This window comes from Acanthaster planci, linkage group LG14 (assembly GCF_054643075.1).
Source record: "Acanthaster planci isolate LZ-2023a linkage group LG14, COTS_SCS, whole genome shotgun sequence".
Lineage (NCBI taxonomy): Eukaryota > Metazoa > Echinodermata > Asteroidea > Valvatida > Acanthasteridae > Acanthaster > Acanthaster planci.
Genome location: NC_141790.1, coordinates 9185126 through 9210936, shown reverse-complemented (window position 1 = coordinate 9210936; position 25811 = coordinate 9185126). Strand labels below are relative to the sequence as shown.

Here is a 25811-nt window from a genome sequence, read left to right as displayed (position 1 = left end):
TCAAATGATGTAGAAATCAAGTTCAGCAAATGCACTTTATAATCATGCATGGGTGTCAATCCTAGGGGACACATCTGATATGATTTTCAATTTTGCGCTGGGATACGCCACCAAGAAAAAAATGACTGCAAAACCTTCATAAGCGTGGTTTTTACTCCAGCGACTTGAATGCTTCAGAAAATGGTTTTGAGTAACAAAATAACCCAGAATTCCTCCCCACGACGGATCAGAAACTTTGAAGTGCAACAAGCCTGTCCCGGTCCCCTCCACTCGCGCCCACCCCGAAAAACAACACTTTCTGCGGATCTTAAATAGCGCCCTCGTCGTTGTACCCCTCATTTTAAGGAGAGGAAACCCGTACTCCCAGAAGCCTATAAATATGAGAGCAAATTTTCTGTAGGTTATATGCGCGAGCGCTTGATGCAGCGCTGACGAGAGAGAGAAACGGAGATACCCTGTTGCCGAAAATCGACGGATCTTCTCTCTATCCGTACCTAAAGCCGTTCAAATCACCGGACAGTTGAAGGTGGAGAACATATAGACAAAAGTGAAATCGAATTCGGAGTATTTTGGAGACTCCTGCTTATGTGAAGAGTGGACTTTCCACCCAACTTTGTGAACGGATTGCACAGGTCCCCAGTGTGTTGTGCAAGATAAATGCGTAGCGTTACGTATTGTAGTGTATACGTTGTGTGACTGCGTAGTTCAAGTGTGCGTGTGCACAGTTTGACTTCCTAAGCAAAATGGCACTCCAGTTTCACGACTCCAAAGCCCCGATGCGCGACGTCAGACGGGTGCAGTTTGGTGTTCTCAGCCCTCAAGAAGTGGTAGGCATATCATTGCCTGTTGTTGAAGTTACAGGAAAGAAGGACGCATGTTATTGTTAATAACATGTTTAAAATTTAAGGTTCAAAAGTTTCAAGCCGGATTTCAAGAAATGTAAACATGATCAGGCCTAAGCCTTTGGGCCTAGTAAAGGCATTTTGCTGGAACCAGGGGAATGTTGGGGAATAGTTTCATGTTGTGTTCAAAGTTTATCAGATAATCTGATTTAGGGAGTGCACATGTAAATCATGATTCTTGAAGTAATAGGCCTGCCTTTGAAAATATTTAAGTTTTTGTTATGAGCAGAAGACAAACTGGAAATCAACTCGAATTCATTTTTCGAGGGGGGAGTTCTTTTTTGTCTTATGTTGAAGCAAACTTGTGTGTAAAAATAAAAGTTGACTGAACACATGTAGTTAAATATACTCTTGCGACCTCGGATCCTTTGTGAATACTTCTAAGTTTTTGTTCACCAGGGCCTACATGGCCTAAAACATTAAATTTAGCCTGGTCTTTGGTTATGTTCAATTATTTTGTAAGTTTACTAGACCTATGCATCAAAATAGTTCAGACAACTGGACAATGAAAGGGTTTTGATACATGTCACAAATGTTGTCAATAAAAAAGTTGTATATTTCTCAAGTGTGGGATTTGGGCTGACTTTTGTTTTGATGTCCACGTTTTTGCCAGCGTCGCATGTCGGTGGTGGAGGGCGGCATCAAGTACGCCGAGGTGATGGAAGGCGGCAAACCCAAGCTGGGTGGGCTGATGGACCCCCGGCAGGGCTGTGTGGATCGCATCTCCCGCTGCCAGACCTGTGCCTGCAACCAGGTGGACTGCCCGGGCCACTTTGCCCACATTGAGCTAGCCAAGCCCGTTTTCCACCCTGGCTTCCTGACCAAGACGGTCAAGGTGCTGCGCTGCGTCTGCTTCTTCTGCTCCAAGCTGCTGGTTGACCAGGTGAGATGTGAGATCGATTACTCTCATGCGATTGGGCTTGAAGCTATTCAGTTAACATGATCGGTAGACCTCCGGAGCTTGAAATTTCAGTTGGATTTCTGCCATCTTCCAGAAGTGGTCGAACAGAATTGCCAAAGGCAAAGTGGTCGTCTAAAGGCAGAAACTTCAAGGTGTTTGTGACCTGGTTATGTGTTCATGACATTTTAAACTATGAAAGGTTGTTCTCAAGTGACCTTGTCCTGTCACGAGCTGGTAATATGTGAATGAAGTTGATTGTACTAGTGTGTATATCTGTAGGCAGTTAGATGATGTCAGCACAGTTGGAAGACTGCACCACAGGATTGGTCAATTGAGTCTGCTAGTGACTCCTCCCACAGATTCACCAATACCACCCGTCATGTAAAAACTTCAGGGGAAAAGAATTTTATTACAGCTTTCTGAAGAGCCCAACACACAAACACCGTTTTGCTCTCTCAAAGAATTCCTTTGATAGAGTTGGACATTTTTGTGTTCATGCATAGCAGGTTTGAAATGTGTATTTTTCCTGCTTTCAGTACTTCATCTGGATTTTGCTGAGATCAGGATTTTACAAATGATCTCTGTAAAAATCTGGAAAATCCTGAGTTTTCCATGGAGGTGTTGTTTGGTAGAGAAGTTGATATAAACCATGAGAAAGAAGTATTTTGAGGGGTCAAGGGGCGTCTGTAGGCAAGCACAGATGTGGGATTTTCAAAACCTGGGGTGATTATTTTGTGGATATTTGATTTTCTTCCATTCACGTGTTGGCAAAAGTATCGTGATTGTTGCACAAAACGTCCAGAGTTTGTGCTTCTAGCTGGCTAAAGACATGCGTTGGCACACAAGCCGAAGTGCAGAATTTCCCCACTGGGATTTTGCAGGCGATGAACCGGACATTATGAGGCGTAATAGAGTGCTGATGTCTTACCAACTTCGCCCCCCCATATTGATGGTGCTTCTTTTTGCCTTTCCAGAACCACCCAAAGGTCAAGGAGATACTGAACAAGTCCAAGGGGTTTCCCCGCAAGCGGCTGGCCCACATCTACGACGTGTGCCGGGGCAAGAAGATCTGCGAGGGCGGCGAGGAGATGGACCAGACCTTCAATGCCGACCTGGCCAAGCGGGAAGGGGAGGTGCCCGAGCCTCGAGCCCAGGTACAGTACCCATCAAAACAAGCACTGAAACCTTTGTTTTGTTTCGTCCAAATTGATTTGGCCCCAAAATGTGCCTTGGCCCTAAAAGCTTCGGGTTCAAACTTTCTTTGGGGGTGGGGGGCGTGGGATTATCTTGTGGGTGCTTTTCTGCGTAGCGGGCCAGGGATTCTGCCCTACTGAGATGTGGCTGACCTGTGATCAATTTTTTGAAACTTAAGCATATAAATAAAGACATCCGTTATGAGTATATCAATTACATTCCCATTCTGGCAAAGGTTTTTTTTTCTGGTCACTTATAGTTCACACACTGAGGTGTGCCGACTTGTGCATCAAGCATCAATAAATTAAAAGTGAACATTTTGGGCTTACGTGTTTCGGACAAATTTACATTTTGTTAGAACGGAAGAATTGCTTTCGATTTCAATCGATAAGGAAAAAAAGCGTAGGATGGTGCAGAAATACACGAAGGTCTTCGGGAGTACAAGACAAAGCAGAATCATATTAGCTTCTTGCACAGTCCCTGAGGGCGCCATACCACTAGTCTCACGTCTTGTGCTGCTCTGGCACAAATACGTGCAAGGAGAGAAATGAATAATTTCATAGTTTTATACTCATTCAGTTGAAAAGGGATCTTGTTTGCAGCAAGTGGTTGAAGCGTGATCCCTGACTCATCAATTTGTGTACTGAACTACTCATTACATAAAACTGGGGATTTGTTTAAATTGGAATTTTTGTCAAGTAGTGTTGTAGTTAAGTACAGTCAGTTAATCAGCATGCTCATCTTGTGCCGTCAGTCAATCCTGCATGAAATATCCTTTTCTTACATCCAAGGTTTTCAAAATAATCTTTCACAACCCAAAAAAGGGCAGGGCAACGATCGAATGGCAGAGTTACCTGCAATTTTCGCGCAACAAGATCAACAGATTGTGCAAAGATCGAGCAGTCGGGCGATATCGACGGATAGTGCCCAACGTTGTTGATAAAGACCCGCTTGAATGCATGTCCTCCATCAGGGTCATGGTGGTTGTGGGCGCTACCAGCCCCAAATCCGCCGGAACGGCCTGGATCTGACGGCCGAGTGGAAGCACGTCAACGAGGACACGCAGGAGCGCAAGATTGCCCTGACAGCCGAGCGCGTGCACGAGATCTTCAAGCGCATCTCGGACGAGGAGAGTGCCATCCTGGGCATGGAGCCCAAGTTCACCCGGCCCGACTGGATGATCATCACCGTCATGCCCGTCCCGCCGCTCTGTGTCCGCCCGGCCGTTGTCATGTTTGGTACAGCTCGTAACCAGGTACAGGCCAGTTCGCTTTACTATAAAGGTGTCCCAAAGTGTGTTCTAAAAATATTAATTTTTGAGAACATGTCGCTGACAACATACATCGCAAAAGAGATCGACAGATTTTTGGGATACTTGCCCCCCAAAAAAGAAATTCACTTACACTTTGAACGAGCATCCCTCGGTTCTTTATAATTGGCCCAAATAAGTACATAAGATTAATTTCACCCAAGTGGATCACGATACCGCTGAACTGTCATTGGAACTTGGATACATGTGGACGTTGTGCAGTCCTGTAGCTTGTCCACTATGCATGGCACTAGATCATCACACCCTGTCCAAAATTTCACAACCGAATCTTCCAGCTCCACGTTCCTCTAGAGCAGGAGTGATGTCCCTACACGGTGTTTCAGAACTGTGATAAAGAAAAATATTCCTCTGTTTGTCGATTTGTTGGATATCTGGCCATTCTCAAAGAGCGGGTGCCAGTAAAGGGGTGGTCTTTACCAATGTCGACCCAGCTGCCAAATCGCAAAGACGTCAGCGGCACAGGATGTCTCTAAAGAGCTTAATGTGCCCTGCTTCTGACGCTCCCCTCTCCCAACTTTCTTTTTTAAACAGGATGATCTGACCCACAAGTTGGCAGACATCATCAAGGCCAACAACCAGCTGCAGAAGAACGAGCAGAACGGAGCGGCCGCCCACATCATCGCTGAGGACACCAGGATGCTGCAGTTCCACGTCGCCACCCTGTCCGACAACGAGCTCCCAGGACTTCCAAGGGTATGTTTTTTTTTGTTTTTGGTTTTTTTCTTGATAGTTTTACCGTGATGGGAAAAAGTAACGGCAGGAGCAGAGTTTTGATATGAAACATGCACCTCAGCACTTGAACACGAAACTAACTGAAGATATATCAGTACTGATTTGATCAGAGAGTCCGGCAAAGTTTAACATCTCTTGCCGATTTCTTCCACTTGGATATTTTTCCAAGCTTAAGCTCTGTCCCCATTTCCAGCTACTGGTCGGAGTTTCTTGAATTAAATCGGACGAGTTGAGAGCTGTCAAGGTACTCTGGCCCTGTCGTCTGCCACAGATGCAGTAAACTGTCTGAAGCCGAACGTTCTGGGTTTTTCTGGGTGTCTGGGTTTAATCCATCTCTTATAGTGAACTGGCCAACTGGTTCCAGATGTTGATGTGAAACTGATATCTGAGAAAATGCTGTAATTTTTAGACATCTTCCAGATTCTCTTGCAAAGGCCCGTGAGAAATTTGCATTTATTAACTCCTGCAAATTATGAGAAATGGGATATTTATTTTTGTTTGAAATCAAAACAGGCCATGCAGAAGTCTGGTCGGCCCCTCAAATCCGTCAAGCAGCGGCTGAAGAGCAAAGAGGGCCGTATCCGTGGTAACCTGATGGGAAAGCGCGTGGACTTCTCCGCCCGTGCCGTCATCACCCCGGACCCCAACCTGTCCATCGACCAGGTGGGGGTGCCCAGGACTGTCGCCCAGAATCTGACCTACCCGGAGATTGTCACGCCCTTCAACATCGACAAGTAAGCCGTGAATATTTTGGGAAGGGGGGAGGGGTCACATTATAGCAGCTAAGCAAGTAGTTATAATGAGCAAATTTATTTAGCAGATTCCTGTGCTAAGCATAATTCAGTGGAGAACCAGAAGTAGGAAGTTCACAGTGTTTGATATTTAGGGCCGAGTCATTTTGAACAACTCACTATTTGAATATTTGACCTTCAATTTGATCAAATATCCGAATATTCAGTCGTACCGACTGGCAGATTGTTGAAGAATCCGTACACAAAATCAGTTGCAACAACACATAATTGTACATTATAATCACTATAATAGCTTCTCACGTCTAGGAGTATCTCCAGCCATGATTTAGCAAGATTTAAAGATGAACAATACTTGTTTTCCTTTAAATTTTTTAATGAATAATTTGATTTTTGAATCGTTGTAAGACTTCTGTCGCTTTACATTTAATTGTGCTTGAAACCAGCCTCTACTGTGCAATTTTTTCATTTAAAACAAAAGAAAATGCTCCTTTTGTTTTCCTGAATGCAAATCAAGTTTGCATTCGAATACTTGAATTTGGAAAATAATATTCGAGCATTTGATACTCGATTGAACATTCAGATATTCGGCACAGTCCTGGTGACATTATTGATTTTGAACCCTTGTTTGCCAAGCAGGTATTTGCCATGCTATTAGTAGCTCTAGAAAATTGACAAGTAAGCTTAAGATGATAGATAGGTATTTAAGCAATTACCCACTCTTGCTTTTAGGGAGAGATAGATAACAGTATTTATTCTTAGCCTATACAGGCTTCAAATTAAGCCGACCTCTGTTGGCTTAAAGCCTAACCTGTAAGGAATTTCTCCAAGATATTTATTCCTGATATATCTGGAGCCATTTTGGACAGTAATATGTAGTGTTGAATTCTCGTCACTGGAAGAAAACAGCCCAGCTTCTTGCAAGAGACGACAAACCCAACCCTAGTGGTGCCTGAACCTTGTTTTTGGGGTTTTTTTTTTAAACTTCTTCACAAGAACTGCGCATTCCTGGAGTGAGCGGATGGCGTAGGTTTTCCATTGAGATGAATATCGGCAGGGACTCACTCTCTTGTTTCGTTGCAGACTCCAGGAGCTGGTGCGGGTAGGCCACAACCAGTACCCGGGGGCCAAGTACATCGTCCGCGACAACGGCGAGCGGGTGGACCTGAGGTACCACCCCAAGACGAGCGACTTGCACCTGCAGTGCGGCTACAAGGTGACGTTTGGATGTACACCCAGCAAGAAATGAGACCGAGGGGTACCCCCCTAATATGTCCAATCCCTATACACATTCCAGACTATTGTTGCTTAACACATCCCCCCAAGATGTCTGAAAGGAATTCCCCAGATTCCTGCGAGACAATGACCAACACAAAGCAGGGGGGGTTCTCTCCGTCTCATACCTCGCTGCATATGTCAGGATGTCCAGATTGAAGTTGGTTTCACGCAAGGGGCTGTTTAGTGACCTGGATTGCTCCTTGAACAGCAAATGGCCTGCTGCGCTTGGAATTCTTGTCTTGATTTCAGCTTCCAAATTCCTTCGGAAGATCTCATTCTTTATGCAGAACGCTTAAAATGGAAGGGCTGAACTTTAAAATCTTAATTTTATTCTCTGGTTTTTTTTGTACAGGTTGAGCGCCACCTTCGGGATGATGACGTGGTCATCTTCAATCGACAGCCCACCCTCCACAAGATGTCCATGATGGGTCATCGGGTCAAGATTCTCCACTGGTCCACATTCCGTCTCAACCTCAGGTACGCGTCGGCCCCAAATCTGCCGCCCAAACCACCGGGATGACCATTTTGATGCAGGGTGGTGTTGCCGTGACGATACACTCAGCTCGCTTTGAGTCCCGTTGGGCGCTGAAGAAAGTGAGGCGTTCCCTATTATTAAGCACTGTCTGAGCAACACGCAGCAGTGGTCAGCTTTAAAGCGTTTCTATAGATCCTGTGACAGGGACCTCAGCTTACAGCGACTGCCAAGCTAAATAGCCCATTTTTTTTTCCAAACACATCGACATCAACGTTGTCCTGCAATTTCAGCGGTTCAGTTATTGAAATCTGTCGTATTGAGGCGATCACAACTCTTTCAATACCCAGCCAAAATGAACATCACTCAGTCCCATCACTGAAGTGTGTTACCCAGAGCGGCCCAGGAAAAGTGTCATCTTAATCACTCATTTACCAAATTAAAGGAAATGTGGCTGTTCAGATTCACTGTACATCTGAACGATTTCAAAGCACTCCGTCTTCAGATACGAATGTAAATGAATTGCATATTCATCAGCCTATTTGAGGCACGTTGGACACACTAGGAGGGCTTTTTGAAGTGGGTAAATTGGGAATGAGCACAAGATTTTACCACCAAACCAAAATAGCGCCCTCCTAAATGTGTCCGCCGTGATTCAGGTAGCCTAGTGGAGCCCATCTCTTGCGACTGCTCAGAAACTGATTCTGCCCATCTACTCCTGCCCTCCCGCCTCACAGTGTCACCACCCCCTACAACGCCGACTTTGACGGGGACGAGATGAACCTGCACGTGCCCCAGTCCATGGAGACGCGGGCCGAGGTGACGGAGATCATGATGGTGCCCCGCCAGATGGTTACCCCACAGTCCAACCGGCCCGTCATGGGAATTGTGCAGGACTCCCTGACCGCCGTGCGGAAGTTCACCAAGCGCGACGTCTTCCTGCAGAAGGCGAGTTCCGGAAGTCTTTTCCTTGCCCACTTGTTTCAGAAAGTTTGTTTGTTCCTAGTGTCAAAGCGTTTGTCTTTTTTTACACGAGATTTTTGGCGAAGGAAACAAAATTGCATAAGTCACGTCAGAATCGTCTTTGAATCAAAGTGCAATCCTGTACAGATTTCTGTGTCATGTCTACGTGCATAATGTCGACAGGGTTCTCGGGAAAAAATCTCGTTGGGCAAATGCTGGATTAACAAGCTTTGACTTAAACACTTGAACAAGATCATGTTTGAGCACGAACGTGCGCAGTTAAAGTGACTTTGCGCCAACGTGTTATAGTCTGCGATGTGCCTCAACCCAGTGGTGAGAAGAGGTTTGCGGATTTCATCATTGATCTCTCTCGGCATCCATTGCCACTCCGACATTTTATCTGAGAGCCGACGCTCCAGATGGAAGAACAAAAACCTGAGTGCAGTGATCGGAGATGAAATGGAGTCAGTCACTGGCTGAAGCATAGGTCCGATCGCAGGTGAAGTTAGATTTGTTGAAGCTGTCCGAGATTCAGCTATCGTTTTTTATTTGAATGGGTTTAGATATGACTTGTGATTGGCTGCTGGCGATGACTCGTCATTGGCTGCCGGCGAAAGGTGATTGGCTGGTGATCGCCTGCAGTCAGTTGTCGGCCGATGATAATTTGATGGGCTTGTGATCACCTGTGATGACTAGTGATTGGCTGACGGTGACTTTTGAGAACTTTCTTTTCCAACAGGAAGAGCTGATGAACCTCCTGATGTGGCTGCCCAACTGGGACGGTCACATCCCCCAGCCGGCCATCATCAAGCCCCGCCCCCTGTGGACAGGTAAGCAGATGATGTCGTTGATCATTCCGCCAAACGTCAACCTGATCAAGGCCCACAGCACACACCCGGACGAGGAGGACCGGGGACCCTACAAGTGGATCTCCCCCGGTGATACCAAGGTAAAGTTCCACACCTTTTTGGTTCCCTTAACCCTATTCCTGCCCCTTCAGCATTTTGCGAGGAACCGTCCTGCATCTTCCGAAATTCTCCCGTCTGGAACCAAACGGCTCATTCTTGGGACCCGAACTTTCCAAGACATCAAGTCTCTTAAAAAGCAACAGTGGGTGGCGCTACAAGTTCTCAGTCCTTCACAAATCTAGTGGAGTTTGAACGTTCGTAGGAAGCTGAGATCTCCCAAAAGTAAAGCTAATATTGAACATGGGTGCAAAAAAGAAAATATTGACCTTTAAATTTCAGTCGCAATATTCGGGTCTTTTGAGAAATGTTGCATGAATTGTCCGGTCTCTTGAAGAGAAATTTTCAAAGAAGTAAACATTTAGCAGATATATTTGCAGCAATATGAGTGTACATCACTGCTTGAAGCAGTGTCTGGTGTTTCTCAGTTCATAATTACTTGGAAACTAGGCCTCCAAGTGCACGGAGACTTCAGGAAGTTGAATCATCTTATGTTGTAGAAACAATTCGTGACCGAATGAAATTGGTCATTGTGTTTTCTGCCCGTCTTTGTCAGGTGTTGATCACCAACGGGGAGCTGATCTCGGGCATTGTCTGCAAGAAGACCATCGGGGCCTCCGGCGGCTCCCTGGGCCACGTCATCTTCATGGAGCGTGGCCCCGACGAGACCCGCGACTTCTACGGCAACATCCAGACAGTGGTCAACAACTGGTTACTGCTGGAGGGCCACAGCATCGGTGAGTGGTCCACTCCTGGCAGAAGTAACACCCCCCCACCCCCTTCCTTCCTTTTCCCACCGCCCATTAGTGACAGGATGGTGAGGCAACCGTGTCTCGGCCAGATGCCCCGGTGACGATGGTAGAATCCATTGAAACTTGGTTGTGGGCACTCCACACCGTGGGCACTCCGTACCGCGGGCACGCCAACATGTACCCATAGAGGGTCTGTCTACCAAAAAAAGATGCCTCGTAAAAGCATGCCATCTTTTATCCACACGAGGAACCCATAGTCATCCAGTGTGTCCACGCTAGCACCCGTGGAGGTCATGTTTAAATTGGGGATGTTGTGTGGTGGATGACTGCAGCATTCCTTCGGGTGTCAGTCATTTCACAAGCAGGCTTTGGAGCAGAGTGTCTGTAATGAATGGTAGTGTGCCATGACGCCGCACAACATTGACCATAACCCTGCCCCAAAACAGCCTGATTGAACAGTGATGAAAAGGTTATCTTGTATTTGCCTCGAGCAGAAGCACCTCTTCATCGGTTGCAAAGAGCTGCACTTGTCGGAAAAGTTCCATTTGTTGGTAGCAATGCGACTGTGACTCGTGCATTTCCACGTCGGTCGTGAGCCGGCAAAGCTCAGATGGGACCAATGGAGCCTCCGTTGCTGAGAAATAGCACCCTCTCTTGGCCCATAGGATGGAGCAAAAGTGACAGGGAACTCTTTGCAACTGCTGTCAGACAGAGCTGCGCAGTGTCACAACATCCACCGTGTCATTTTGTTGCATCCAGCCAGGATTCTCATCCCAGCTGTGTCGGATTCTTTTGATGTGTGAGAATGGTCTTGAGAAAGCCTGATCGGGGTTAGGGTTAAATCTTTGAACTGTCTGAACGGTCACAGACTGTCACAGATATTATCCGCTTCTCCTCCTGCAATCATTACCTTGATGGATGTATTCCATTTCCATGCTCACAGGTATCGGTGACTGTATCGCCGATGCGCAGACCTACGAGGACATCCAGAACACCATCCGCAAAGCCAAACAGGAAGTAATAGAGGTCATCGAGAAGGCCCACAATGACGAATTGGAGCCGACGCCCGGCAACACCCTCAGACAGACCTTTGAAAACCAGGTAATTTGACAGATAATGCCTCTCACGATTGCAGCCCCAACAAGTTTCACCCAAAACCTAGACATCCCAAATCCTTGAAAATCCAGCAAGTGCTTCTCTAGAGGATTTTGAAGGGTTCAGTACTGAAGGCCTAGACACTGTTACACTACCTGGGGGCTACTTGCCCCAGTCTCTTTCAGGTACAAAGCACGTGCCCAGTCTGGGTTTAAGATTATTCAGTAAGGTTCTCAGCAAAAGATGCATAGGAAGTTGGGGTACTAGACTGATTTAAAAATTCAGCATATTGGTATTGAATGGCGCGACGGGTGTACTTGGCCCCACTGTGTTTCCTGCGAGTTCTCCTTGGCATTCCCCAGTCATCCAAAAGATTTTGCTCACCCTTTTTAGGTTTGAGGAACTGATTAACCGTCGTCCTGCGTTTCCCCATCCAGGTGAACCGTATCCTGAACAACGCCCGTGACAAGACCGGTGGCAGTGCCCAGAAGAGCCTGTCCGAGTTCAACAACTTCAAGTGCATGGTGGTGGCCGGGTCTAAGGGCTCCAAGATCAATATCTCCCAGGTATAGCTGGGAACCCCCTCCGTCCTCCCTGCTTGACCTCGGGAACCCTCACGATGGCCTGTGACGTCTTTTCCACATTGTCTTGAGCCCACTTTATGGACCTTTTTAAATCCCCATGCATTTCCGTTCGACCTCTGCTCGATGTCCCTTTTCACAGTCCCCTCTCTAACACCTTGGAACACCTTTTTTCCCCCGTGTCCTCCGTTCGTTCCCCTGTGACCTATTCCCAGTCCTGACCCATTTCCACGACCTGTCTGCCTTCTCTGCACTCCATCTCATTGACAATTTCAAGCACCTGTGCCCTGTCCACCACCACCGAATAACCCAGGGCTGCTCGAGACCAATGAATATTCAATTCATGAATATTCAATGAATTCAATGAATATTCAATTCATGAATATTCGTTTCATAACTGTTCATATTCTTACCCAGGTTATCGCCTGTGTGGGCCAGCAGAACGTGGAAGGCAAGCGTATCCCCTTTGGCTTCCGCCACCGCACCCTGCCCCACTTTATCAAGGACGACTACGGCCCCGAGAGCAGAGGCTTTGTGGAGAACTCCTACCTGGCCGGCCTGACCCCCTCAGAGATGTTCTTCCACGCCATGGGCGGCCGAGAGGGTCTGATCGACACCGCCGTCAAGACTGCCGAAACCGGTCAGTGGCAATTTTATGTCATTGTACGCAAAGGGGGCTAAGCACACAAATCTTCCTAAGCTGGGAAGCTGTTTGCTTAGTAAGAGCGGGTTACCAGCCAAATATTACGAACATGCATTACATATTAGCCGTCACTGGATCCCAGTCGATTTTTGCCTAGCAAGTAAATTTGCTCAAGCACAAATTTATACTGAGCAACGCTTTGGGTCCTGAACACTGTTTCAGGGCAAGGCAGAATGGGTGGAGATTTTGTTGCCGTGATGAAACACCTAGCTCATTTCAAAACCCCTCCAGGGCGCTGAAGAAAATAGCGTGCTCCCAGCTTCTGTCCTCTGTGCAAGCTGCTGGAGGGCCCCTGTTTCGAACTTGCCTATTTTGTTTCACTATAGTTTTCTGAAAGTGTGGTGCGGGCTTCCATCTGTCGTGTGATCATGTTTAGCAAGAATTGTGTGAACCCAGTCTCAATGACCTGAGTGTCACCGATGAGCGGTCCCCACTTAATCAACTTTATGTACGCTTGGAAGGTCGGTTTGTCAAACTGTAGAACAGATCTTTATTGCGATGTACAAAGAATGAAGCAGCCGACTGTTGTCGTGTAGAATTTGGTCTCACCGAGTGAACTTGTCCACGTGCTTAGCAGAGGTTTTCTGGGAACCAGCCATTTGGCAGTGTGAGGTGTGTGACATTCTGGCTGGTAGAAACCGAGTTTTTGCTTAGCATTTCTCAGCAAGCATTTAGTCAGCCAATCTGGCAGGCGTAAAGGTCACATGTAATTGTGCAATCACCCTGTCCTTTTGGTGCCTCCACAACCCGTCTCTCAATCACCCTCTGACCCACAACCCTGCCCCCTCCCAACAGGCTACATCCAGCGGCGACTGATCAAGGCCATGGAGAGCGTCATGGTACGCTACGACGGCACGCTGCGTAACAGCAATGACCACCTGGTGCAGCTGCGCTACGGCGAGGATGGGCTGGACGGCACCAAAGTGGAGTTCCAGAACCTGCCCACCCTCAAGCCCTCCCACCGGGCCTTCGAGAAGCGCTTCCGCTTCGACTGCACCAACGAGAGGTGGGTATCCGCGTGAGGTTCCGAACTCGCCCCCCCCCCCTTTACTTGCAAAGACAAGGCAAGCTGGTTCAGACGTTTCTCCATCCTGTCTCGATGACGCGCATAGCACATGCGTTGCAGACCTTACATTTCGACAGAAATCGGTTCCGCGTGCTTGGCCTGCCCGGACCAAACATACCTAAACCTGTGCGGCTCGCAAAAGCACACCCTCTCTTGTTCCTGTTCTGAGAGGATTGCAACACATCACTTAAAACCAGACCCCTTCCCCCAGGAAGGCCACAAACTTTTCTGGATTTCTCATTCCAGCACGATGCAAAATGTGAGCGTACGTTAACCCCTACTAAGATAAGGTATTGTACAAGTGCAGACATTAATTTAAGATTAAAGACATTAACCCTAACCCCCTAGGGTGTATGTAAAATCGTACTGAAATTGGAGGAGTTGGGACTGTTAGGGTTAATGCCGGATAGGGTTAGTGGGCCTACTTCTACACAATACAGTGGCTTGGAAGTCCTGTGCTTGATCCCTTTCATTGAAATCCAAGTGCCAAAAAAAAGTCCATTCGATAACGTCTATAAACACCAACTTCGTATGACGAGGCATTTCGACTAGAGCATGATTGCGCTGTATAATAAATTTCTAGCCGTAGATCTTGAGTCTGTGCAGCTGTTGAGAGTTGGCCACTTGTTCCTGATCATTTGCAGAGCGCTGCGGCGCAGCCTGACGGAAAACATCGTCAAGGACGTAGTAGCCAACGCCCAGGTCCACCTGGAGATTGAGAAGGAGTACGAGCAGCTGAGGGAGGACCGGGAGATCATGAGGAAGATCCTACCCATGGGAGAGTCCAAGGTGGGTGGCTGAAACGAGCCCTCAAAGTCACTCGCAAACAGAGCCAACTCGGGAATTGCCGGCAGCCTAACTCCTTCAGCTATGCGGGACGGAGGAAGGCTTGAAGCTGCTCGGATGTTCCAAGTCCAACCTATGTTCCACCGTATTCCTGCACAGCTTAGGATTTTGTTGGACAGCTGCAAGCTCCCCACAAACAACACCCAGAGTTATAAGCCCCGCACGCATCACTTGGCAATGTGCTTTGTAACGAGCCGTAGCCAAGTCGTGCAGCAGGCGTGCTACAGATCAGAGTTTATTGTAGATCCCGTTCACAGATTGTAATTTGTGTGTTTGACTTATTTCTAGGTTGTCTTGCCCTGTAATCTGGAGCGCATGATCTGGAACGCCCAGAAGATCTTCCACATCAACCCCAGGCACTCCACAGACCTGCATCCTTTGATGATTGTGAAGGGTAAGAAGGAACTATGTGAAATAAGCTCGCCTTTCAAATCCATTCTATGGCAATTATGTTCATTATCAGCGTTTCCTGCCCAAGCCCTTATTACCAGACCTGTGATAACATACTGCAACAAAGAGTAGACAGATGGGAAAGCAGTCAACGTTGACTCATGCGCACACTGGTTCATGTGCACGCGGCACCAAGTTCTCAAGTTTTCATTAGAATGAGCACAAATGTTTCACATGGTCTGTGTGTGGGCACTAGTCGGTGTGCCAGAGTAAGTCCAGCCATTCTTGTTATATTTTTGGTAATGAAACCAAGGATTCCTCAAAAATAGCCCACGGTACTGTAGACTCGAGAGCCTGAAGAAACCTGTAGAAAGAAGTGCGATGAAGACGTGTTCACTTTTAGAAGTGGCAGGAAAGCCGCAGATAAATACCACAGCATTAATTCACAGAATCAAGCTGGGAATAAGAAACTTTACCCACGAGTTAGCTCGGGTGGAATTCGAACCCGGGCCGCAGAGGTAGAAGTTGATCAAAATACTGGTGCGCGAACCTGTCTTGCTCTTTGTCACGATGACACTCGGGGCACGCTGTCCGTGACAGCGGTGCTCTTTTTCTCATTCGGTGTCGTTTTTTTTTTCTTTCTTCATTCATCAGGCGTCCGGGACCTGTCCAAGAAGCTGATAGTGGTCAAAGGGGAGGACCGCATCAGCAAGCAGGCCCAGGAGAACGCCACCTTGCTCTTCAACATGATGCTGCGCTCCACCCTCTGCTCCCGCCGTGTCATCGAGGAGTACCACCTGACAAACGAGTCCTTTGACTGGCTGCTCGGGGAGATCGAGACTCGATTCAACCAAGCTCTGGTAAATATTGGGGAGAGAAAGGAGGGGTTAGGGTTCAGGGAGGAGGACTGACCTATTTGTTCACAGTGACCCACCTTCCTCATACTGTGTCAGTCGCTGGCAGTGTTTTGATCAAGTTTGTCTCGTTTAACAAGTCGTCTAACGAGTCCAGTGGTGCCAGATAAACATGAATTACAATATATTCCAATGGACTTGACTGTACTTCAGATTGACAGAAACACTCTTCGGTTCTCCTTGTCTCTAGACCCTTAAAACCTTTTCAGTTTTGGCACAACACGTTTGTCCTCTGAGTTCTGATGCATATTTCAAAGCCCTTCAAAATGATTTTTCTTTTGAAGCGCTTTACAGTAGCTATTGAACACATCCAACCTCTCAGACGACAAAAAGAAGGGCTTGGTTAATGTGCCAGAAAAGGTGGTAATCAGTTATGAACTTGTTATGTGTGAAGTTGATTATGAAATACAGACAGAAGGAATAAATAGCCAGGAAGGAGATGAGGAATTACCATTATCCAAAATTAAGGAAACAATTTCCGATCCCAGGTCCACCCTGGTGAGATGGCGGGTCCACTCGCCGCCCAGTCCCTTGGGGAGCCGGCCACCCAGATGACCCTCAACACCTTCCACTACGCCGGCGTGTCGGCCAAGAATGTGACCCTGGGTGTGCCCCGCCTCAAGGAGATCATCAACATCTCCAAGAGGCCCAAGACTCCCTCGCTGACTGTCTTCCTGGTTGGGCAGGCAGCTCGAGATGCCGAGAGAGCAAAGGTAATTACCCGACCAAAAGCGTGATTAATCTAATAAGTGATTTTGGAATACCGCCTTTTTTACATTGAGAGAGGAGGTGCAGATGGAGCAGAAATGTTGTAACTTGCGAGATGTTTCTCTGATTTTGAAGATGATCAAGTGACACGAATTTGGGCGGGCTACAAAACCTGCAGCCACCCACAGAGGGTGCGTTCCCACTGAATTTTTGAGCCTCTCCTGAGCCAGCTTCCCATCTGACGCTTACTCTGTGCTGGGAGTGCTCGTCAGAAGTTGTTTGATCCATACGCCCCAGTAGGGGCTGGGGTTTCAAGTTTGAAAGTTCAGTTCAGTTCAGGTAGAAGAAGATGGGGGTGATCCCATCATGAAAAAAAGGGCCAAATAGACTTGTGCCCCAAATTAGACTGGACACATGCTCTTAAGCTGCAAAATAGGAAAAAATTAATGCTGTTGGGGGATTCTGCCGGTGTAACCAAGCTCAAATGCATGCCTTCCATGTGAAAAGCTTAACATATTTGTGCACATTCCGAGGAGAATCATTGGCTGATGTGAGAAGGTCGCACGGCAGCCGCACCTTCTACTGTTCCTGCAAGGAATGTACATTCGAGTTGAATCTGTTTCATACTTTTTCACCCCTTTGGTTAGGATATCCTGTGCCGGCTGGAGCACACCACCCTGCGCAAGGTGACAGCCAACACGGCCATCTACTACGACCCGGAGCCCCAGAACACCGTCATCGAGGAGGACCAGGACTGGGTCAACCTCTACTACGAGATGCCCGACTTTGACCCGGCCCGCATCTCCCCCTGGCTGCTGCGCATCGAGCTGGACCGCAAGCGCATGACAGACCGCAAGCTGACCATGGAGCAGATCGCCGAGAAGATCAATGCGGGCTTCGGCGATGACCTGAACTGCATCTTCAATGATGACAACGCTGAGAAGCTGGTGCTCCGCATCCGGATCATGAGCAGCGAGGAAAGCAAGTTCGGCGAGGTGGGTTTTTGGGGATATTTGAAAAATCTGAGGGAAGAGTGAGTTTTTTTTTTACCTCATCATCACCACAGTCCTCGAATGTGAATCATAGGAATCGGCAGGAGAATTACAAACTGGGTTTTCATGGGGAAGCCTGTGAAAGCACAGAGCCCATCATCTCCACGCACATCCATTGGATCGTTCCGCTGGTGAACCCATTTTCGGTGGCTTGTTTTACAGGAAGAGGAGCAAGTGGACAAGATGGAGGACAACGTCTTCCTGCGCTGCATCGAGTCCAACATCCTGACGGACATGACCCTGCAAGGCATTGAGCAGATCAGCAAGGTGAGAGCAGCGAGGCTTTGCCCTCTCTCTGGCCCTGACAGGTTGCCTGAAACACCGTCGGGTAGAGGTGTTTGAGTTGCTCCCGGGGCCACATCTTTTGCTCAATGGGGGGGGGGAAGTTTCCAGTCGTTCACATTTGGAGACTGTGGGAGCGGGCCGAAATCCCGGCTGCCCCATGACCAGTCTTTTTTAAACTTGGCAGGCGTGTGAAGATATCCATTTTGAATATTTGTGTAAAGTTTCAATTCGATGGAACTGAGGATTTTATTATGGAAATTTGTAGTTCACAGTCTCAGTGACGTCAGCACATGGATTGAGCATGTCAAGGAAAGTTAACATTCCTGGCCGATCTGTTTTGTAAAAAACGGCCATTTTGCACGAACAGAATGGTCAGTTTTCACCTAGTTGGTGTTAAAATGACTGCAAGACATCAGAGAAACTCCTAAAGGCTTGGCACACACAGATTTGTTTAGAAGCTGCGTGTCGAGAAAGCATTGTGAAACGCTGTTCCCTGCTCTCTAACTCTTTTGTCACAGGTGTACATGCACCTGCCTCAGCAAGACAACAAGAAGCGCATCATCATCACAGAGGAGGGCGAGTTCAAGCCCATCCAGGAGTGGCTTCTGGAGACGGACGGCACCAGCATGATGAAGGTACTGAGCGACAAGGAGGTGGACCCCGTCCGCACCTTCTCCAACGACATCTGTGAGATCTTCCAGGTAAGCGGCCCGTTGTCAGACCCTCTAGCGAAGAGGCGTTGCCCCCCAGAGCAACTCGGCTAGCTTCAGGAAGCGCGAAAGATGCGCACAGTCGACAAGAGAGTAGCCCAGAGCATGCTTATTGCAGCAAGACTTCCGCGCGAGTCCAGATTCACCTTCGTTACCCGAGCTGTGTTTCTCTTAAGCGTGACCTTGGGAAACCTTGGGGCATCCACAGATAAACTGAGTCTCCCCTGCTCTCAACCGATGCACTCTCCAACTCAACCATAGTCTTTGTTTATCGGGGTTACCCAAGCAGTTTCATTTTTCCGTGTGAGTTTTCGTATGTCCACGTCACTGGCAAAAGCTGTAAATCCAAAGAGGATGTTGTCGAAGCAGCTACTCCATGGAACTCGTCTGTAACTTGTGTTCATCAGGGATGTGACTTTCCAGGCTTTTTTTCAGATTTCAGGATTTTTTTTAATCCCAACAATTCATCACTTGCAGAGGTGTAATCAATTGGGCTTGGTGCTGTCTTGCACCTGTCAACGAAAACACAAAGTCCACTTGCGAGAGAGCTCATGCCGTGACAACTTTTAAAAAGCCCAGGAAAGTGTCAGTATGTTGTCGTCGTTACAACCGCCCTGTTGCTTGATGGTTTCTTGAGTTTTCACACCATACCGCAATCTCACCCCCGGTCCGTTCTCCCTTCCAGGTGCTGGGCATCGAGGCGGTGCGTAAGTCGGTGGAGCGAGAGATGAACCACGTCATCTCCTTCGACGGTTCCTACGTCAACTACCGTCACCTGGCGCTGCTCTGTGACGTCATGACGGCCAAAGGCCACCTGATGGCCATTACCCGTCATGGCATCAACCGGCAGGATGTGGGCGCCCTCATGAGGTGCTCCTTTGAGGAAACGGTATGCACCCTTTTGAAAACCCTCTGTCTCAATTCCGACATAGGTAGACCAACTTTTTGCATTTAGTCTAAAATATGCCCATCTAGGGTACATACAATAATCCAAGTGCTGGACAGGATTTTAGTCTAGCACCTGTCTTGTATGGTACATATTCACATGTTCTGAGTCCACGCATTAGCATTTAGACCTGTATTTATATAATTGACTAAGGCAGTGGTCCAAAACGGGTTTCCAAAATTTCGGTTTCAGCTCAGCTCTGTGTATTTTCAGTGGAGCAAAGACCTAGACAACAGATTCAGTTGCAGCCTTACTGTCTGTGAATTTTTTGGGGTCATGTCTCTAGGAAAATCTTCAAGTTCTTCAGTGTCTACAAAGGGTAACATGTACATGTACATTCTCAAAGTGGCTTGAATATGCAATCAAGGGTCATGTGGGCTGCCCATGTGCGACTCTCGGGAGAAGGTTTAACAGCGCCCTCAACAGTGACCACACAAAGCCATCAGAGAAAATTAAATTCATGTGTGCCTTGAAAACTGAGATTGATTGTTTAAGAGAGTGCTCTCCGTGCCCGTGCTTCTCCCTGACCCGCAGGTGGACATCCTGATGGACGCAGCCGCCCACGCCGAGGTGGACCACCTGAAAGGCGTGTCGGAGAACATCATGCTCGGCAAGCTGGCCGGGGTGGGTACGGGTTCCTTCTCCCTGCTGCTGGACGCCGAGAAGTGCAAGCACGGCATGGAGATCCCCATGGGCATGGGCGGTGGCCTCGGTGAGTCCGGCGGAAAACAATGCCACTTGTCAAATTCATGTGCTTAGCAGAAATTAACCTGTCTCATGTAATATACTTTGTATGACATTTGGGTTGGTTACCTGTATGTGCTGGGCAGATGTTTTCCGTGCGCAGGAATTTTCTCTCCAGTCTGAGCAGAACAAGAGAGGGTGTAGTTTTACATGAAAGTGACAGACGTCAGTGGTGACTCACCATGTAGCGTGCACAGATTTATGTGCAATTTGGCGAGGGGTGTGCTGAGCACGTTTGACCAATTTATGTTGGAATCATGCGGTTTTGGTCTGTGCACGAGACTGGTTTAGGCTGCAGTCTTTTATATATTTTGTGTTCGATCTCATTCTCAGGTGGTATGACAGGGATGTTCTTTGGAGCGGCCGCATCGCCCTCTGCTAGCATGTCACCTCAGATGACCCCTTGGAATCAAGGAGCAACTCCTGCTTACGGTGCTTCGTGGTCACCTATGGGTAAGTCAATTTCATGTCTGAATTTATGGGTGCAGCGTTCAGGTTAAGTAGTTGGTGATAGTAACTAGTTGCTGTATACTTGGAAATACACAAGAAGCAAACCAAGAACCCCGGTTTTGTGCCAACAGGAAGCGGGATGACCCCTGGAGCAGCAGGCTTCAGCCCCTCTGCTCAGTCGGATGCCAGCGGGTTCAGCCCTGGCTACAGCCCTGCCTGGTCCCCACAGCCCAGCTCTCCAGGTTCCCCAGGCCCAACTAGCCCTTACATCCCATCACCGGCCAGCCCAATGTCACCCAGTTACTCCCCAGCATCGCCGTCGTACATCACTGGCTCGCCAGCCACCCCTCAGAGTCCTGGCTACTCACCTACGAGTCCTTCCTACTCACCATCCAGTCCTGGCTACTCACCCACGAGCCCAAGCTACTCTCCGACCAGCCCGAGCTATTCCCCAACAAGTCCGAGCTACTCTCCAACCAGCCCCAGCTACTCGCCAACGAGTCCGAGCTACTCGCCCACAAGTCCGAGTTACAGCCCAACCAGTCCAAGTTACAGCCCAACCAGCCCGAGTTACAGCCCGACATCACCGAGCTACTCCCCAACAAGCCCTTCTTACAGTCCAACTTCGCCCAGCTACTCCCCAACCTCGCCCAGTTACAGCCCCACTTCGCCCAGCTACAGTCCCACCTCACCAAGTTACTCCCCAACGAGTCCCAGCTACTCACCCAGCTCGCCAAAGTACTCCCCGACCAGTCCCAGCTACTCACCCACCAGCCCGAGCTTCTCAGCCAAGTCGCCCAGCTACAGCCCGACATCACCCAGTTACTCCCCAACCTCGCCCAGCTACAGCCCCACATCCCCTGCGGGGTACTCCCCTCAGTCGCCCAGTTACAGTCCTGGATCACCCAGCTACTCCCCCTCCAGCCCCAAGTACTCGCCTTCCAGCCCTTCCTACAGCCCGACGTCACCCAGCTACAGTGGGTCCCACTTCACCCCGACCTCGCCCGAGTACAGCCCCACCAGCCCCACGTACTCCCCAGCCAGCCCCAGCTACTCCCCGTCCAGTCCCAAGTACTCCCCGTCCAGCCCCAAGTACTCCCCGGCCAGCCCCACCTACTCCCCGCAGACGCCCAAGTACAGCCCCACCTCCCCCTCCTACTCCCCGACGAGTCCCAAGTACAGCCCCAGCTCGCCCTCTTACTCGCCGACGAGCCCCCAGGATTCCTACTCGCCCATGTCGCCCGGTTACTCCCCTGCCTCCCCTTCCTACAGCCCAAGCAGCCCCGACATCGAAGCTGATGATTAGATGCTGCTCAAGTGAGAACTACAGTACGCAGGCCAAGCATTACCCCCCGTGGGCACAAGACCGCCCCATGGGATAAGGGAAATGAGAGCCGTGGATGGCTCTATGCAGCACTGATGGGCACCAGATCGGGAAATATTTCCTTTGACATTTCAGATGATGCACTGTGGGCACAGTGGACTTTGCCGATCAGTGCACTATTTCTGTATACTGTACATGTGCATTACCTTAAATGGACCCGAAGTGCAAACTGTTACGATTTGATTGAAAAGTCTAGCAAAAATAATTGAAGTGTTAATAGTGCATGTCAGGATATTTGGCTCTTCAGTTAACTCAGTGTGCACCTTATATTCTTTACCGTGAACTATTATTACGTTAATCATATAATGTTTATACTTTATAAATATCGTAATATTCATCCGGCCCTCTCCCAAAAGAGCGTTAAAAATGAACCCTAACACTCCTCAATCCTTCACCTGTTGGAGAACTGAGGACTGTTAGGGTTAATGGTTGGGAAAAAAAGTATGTTGTATTTAAAAACATCCTTGTACTTCGTGGAGAAAAATTCCAGAATACGAACGTTGTCACAGATTTGATTGCAGCTTACTTCCCAAAGTTTAACTTGCCCTCAAGACAATCTCGTAGCCTCGAAGGGGCCAACCAACAACTAATTATGCTACAGTGAAGACAGTAAAGCCCTTTGCATTCAAACTTGTACTCACACACTGCGGCTCCACTATTGGATCGACTGATTAGATCTCTATGCCTCTCCAATTCTTATAATAAATATTTTGTCACTCTAGAGGATTAGGACTAACTAACTTTGAAAATACATGTATTGTTTAGCAGTTGAATGCTCGCAGAGTCATTTACCAAGTGAAATGTTATGCGTTCATGTGTGTTTCCTGAGCCTGGTTACCAGCTTAGCTCCGTATATATGCTTACCACATAAACTCAGTAAGCAAAATTGTTTTCTTTTTTACTGAGCAACTCCGTGAAATCGGGCCCTGAGATCATAATGGCCAAATGATACTCGGCTTCAAATTTGTCAGAGAAAACACAGACGGTAGTGTCAGAGTATGAAATTATGGTCGGACATTGAACATGTCCCAACTTCATGTACTTGTAGTATTTGTCCGACCCAAAGCAGATGTGGTCTGACAGAGTGTCTGAAGGAGATCGCAAGGTTCAAGTCCAAAGAGCAGCAATCCTGTTTGCGGCGGTTGGTGTTTTTACCGTAGTTTTTGTGCTTATGATATTGAAATTCTTCGAGTGTGACCTTGGCATATGCCGGATCAAGGGCTGATAATGACAGAATGAGATTGATCGTCCGAGCAAATTTTGCCCGACCACTTTTCTGACTTAATTTCGTGCTCTGCCTGGCATTGTGACTGCAGTACCTTTTGGAGGGGGGTTCTTGGCTTATGTGTGGCCAACTATTTTTTAAGCCAAACAAAATCTCATTTGACTGTTCAGTTGGGTCACGGTACGACAGATGGACCCACCTCTGGCACTAATCGGCAAGTCCTGAAACATTTTAAACATTGCAGTCATTGGAGGAAATTGAAACTTGTAACAACAAAGCCCCCCCCCCGAAAGTGAAACATTTCAAAATCACTGTCAGAAAGGAGGCTTATTTGAAAGAATCCATTTGCTCGTTCCAAGTCTCATGGTGTCGCAGTTGAACCGAGAGTACTTCCACTAGTAAAAAGCTTTATCAGTGATAGTGTACGCATTTGTTGCGGATTTGTCTTACTTGGGCAAATCGCAAGACTTTGTCAAAGTTACGTGATTCATAATCATTGGAAGAAATGATAATGGTGTACAACACTGACAAAAAAACATGACCTTGGGTGCGAGCTTGTTTCCTCTTGGGCCCTGTCAATTGTTTCAAGGTTGTTCTTTGAGCTGGTAACATTTCAGATGAAGTCGGTTTTTTTTTTAGTGTACTAACTGTTTGTTTGATGATTCTCAGCAGTTGACGTACATTCTAAAGTGGATCTTTAAACACAAAGTGCTGTTTTAATGACTTCAGGAAAACAAATCATTTGGATGCGATTACGTGCAGTTGATGCTGGGTCTTCACACATGATGGCGCACTGCGTGTGCAGCTGCGCGTTCCTTTGTTGCAGGCTAAGAATGTGGAAGGTGTGGTAAGGGTTCCGTTGCCCAGTGATGCCTGAAACAGGTGCAGTGAGTTAGACCAACTGCATTCCAGTCTGAACCCGTTGTTCAAATGACGCGCCCACATGCAGACACGTAACAGCGGTCGCATATGTGATGCGCTTCATGAATACCTCTGTGAGGGTTCACTTTTCACATCTCTCTTTGTTTGGCACATCATATTGGAACTCTGTCACAATGGCTCTTCTTCATTGCTTTGTTCTGTCGCGGATGAGGGAATTCAAGCCGGCGGGTTTCAGACAAAATCCCAAAATGTACTTGTTGGTGTGACCGTAAAAGCCTGAAGTTTTAAAGTTGGAGGTTAAGCGAGTGAAATGTATTTTTAGAAAATCGTATCGTAAATGACACTTGCAGGATCTATTAATTAAACAGCGTGCCAACATTTGTAAATATGTTCCGTCGGGCTAGTTATCCATTATTGAAGATCTGATGGAAAAAAAGGGAAAAATGTACATTATTTGAGAGGTTCTCGTGTTGTCAGAGAAGAAGTTGTGAATCGGCCTAAATTCGCTGTACATGTATTTTTCGATAATGAAATAAACATTATGCAGAGCAGAAGTCAAGGTGTGAGTCTGTACGGTCTAATCTTCTTTCAATGTACACTGTGCAGATTTTGTAGGAGCATTAATTTTTATGTTTGCTGGAAACATACCTGTCAACATGTGAGATTAACTAATCCCTAACCCCCTCGGGACCATTGAAATCCTGCTTAACCTTGTTGGGTTCAGCATGGTTAAGGCTGAGCGTTGTTTGGAGGTGATCTGTGCTTTACACGTAAAATTGCTCACTGAGCGGTGTTTTGAATGCGCCCAGGAAATAATTCAAGCTTGAATGAATAGTGAAAGTCAGAGTTAGACGGTGTGTTCACAGTGCCCTTGACCTAACCTGCGTAGAGACGCATGCACATAAACATAAAAGGATTTTTTGTGGGTGGACCCAGAATCTTTACCAAGTCACAAACAATGAGTAAAGGTTTTTGGGGAGGTTATATTTGGAGATTTGTCATAGAAACGGATGGGTGGATGTCAAAATGACGTGGTGATGGGGAATTTTCTTTCAATTACCAGGATTTCAACAACCTTGAGAAGCAATTAAAAACCATAATTTAGGATATTTTAGACAGGTGCACGGATTTTCCTATAATTGTTTATGACCGTCTGGAATCATGACTCATGAAATCATAAATTGGGTATTTGTATATGATTTTTTTTAAATGATACTTTACATTACAGCCAAAAAAACTAAAATAAGAGAAAAGCACAAACTTTCAACCATACTGAAGAAAACGGGAGTCTTCACTTTGACACGTTGTTTACAAACTCAGGAAGTCAAGCCAGTGAGTGAATGAATGTGAAATTGATGCTTTAAACTCTTTTTCCCTTTTTTTCCTCATTTCATAAGACCGGGGCCCAGTACCATTTGTAAACCACAACATGCAGAATCGCCACAGTTTGCAGACTGCATGTGCATGAAAGTCGGGCACTGACCTTTTTCATTTCCAACAAACATTGCCTACCATTTTGTTTGGGCTGCCAAACTATGTATAGAGATCATTCTTGGTTCTTTTAAATCAAGGTTCAGGTTTGTCCGATTTTA

General features: G+C 47.4%; 1 protein-coding gene across 2 annotated transcripts; it reads left to right on the top strand.

The window, feature by feature from the left end:
• Positions 1-402: 402 nt before the first annotated feature.
• Positions 403-24778, top strand: LOC110980806 (DNA-directed RNA polymerase II subunit RPB1-like). Of its 2 annotated transcripts, none has more exons than XM_087145969.1 (26): positions 403-827; positions 1516-1785; positions 2778-2957; positions 3971-4252; positions 4859-5020; positions 5573-5793; positions 6892-7024; positions 7439-7563; positions 8296-8506; positions 9261-9470; positions 10043-10223; positions 11182-11339; positions 11771-11899; positions 12332-12554; positions 13413-13623; positions 14328-14472; positions 14818-14923; positions 15574-15779; positions 16322-16546; positions 17189-17536; positions 17756-17860; positions 18397-18579; positions 19274-19477; positions 20069-20246; positions 20612-20731; positions 20860-24778. In XM_087145969.1, the coding sequence occupies exons 1-26, from the start codon at positions 744-746 to the stop codon at positions 22032-22034; spliced, it is 5775 nt and encodes a 1924-aa protein (XP_087002095.1). In that variant the 5' UTR covers positions 403-743; the 3' UTR covers positions 22035-24778. The 2 variants fall into 2 exon arrangements, with proteins under 2 accessions (XP_087002095.1, XP_087002096.1); XM_087145970.1 differs by having other exon boundaries at positions 17189-17540; positions 17760-17860.
• The last annotated feature ends 1033 nt before the right edge of the window (positions 24779-25811 follow it).

What these genes read in the sequence shown, in the direction of transcription:
- LOC110980806 (XM_087145969.1), top strand. Translation starts at nt 744, where the DNA reads ATGGCACTCCAGTTTCACGACTCCAAAGCCCCGATGCGCGACGTCAGA. An exon ending in TTCTCAGCCCTCAAGAAGTG is followed by an intron (nt 828 to 1,515) that starts GTAGGCATATCA and finishes CGTTTTTGCCAG; the next exon opens with CGTCGCATGTCGGTGGTGGA. An exon ending in CGTCAAGACTGCCGAAACCG is followed by an intron (nt 12,555 to 13,412) that starts GTCAGTGGCAAT and finishes CCCTCCCAACAG; the next exon opens with GCTACATCCAGCGGCGACTG.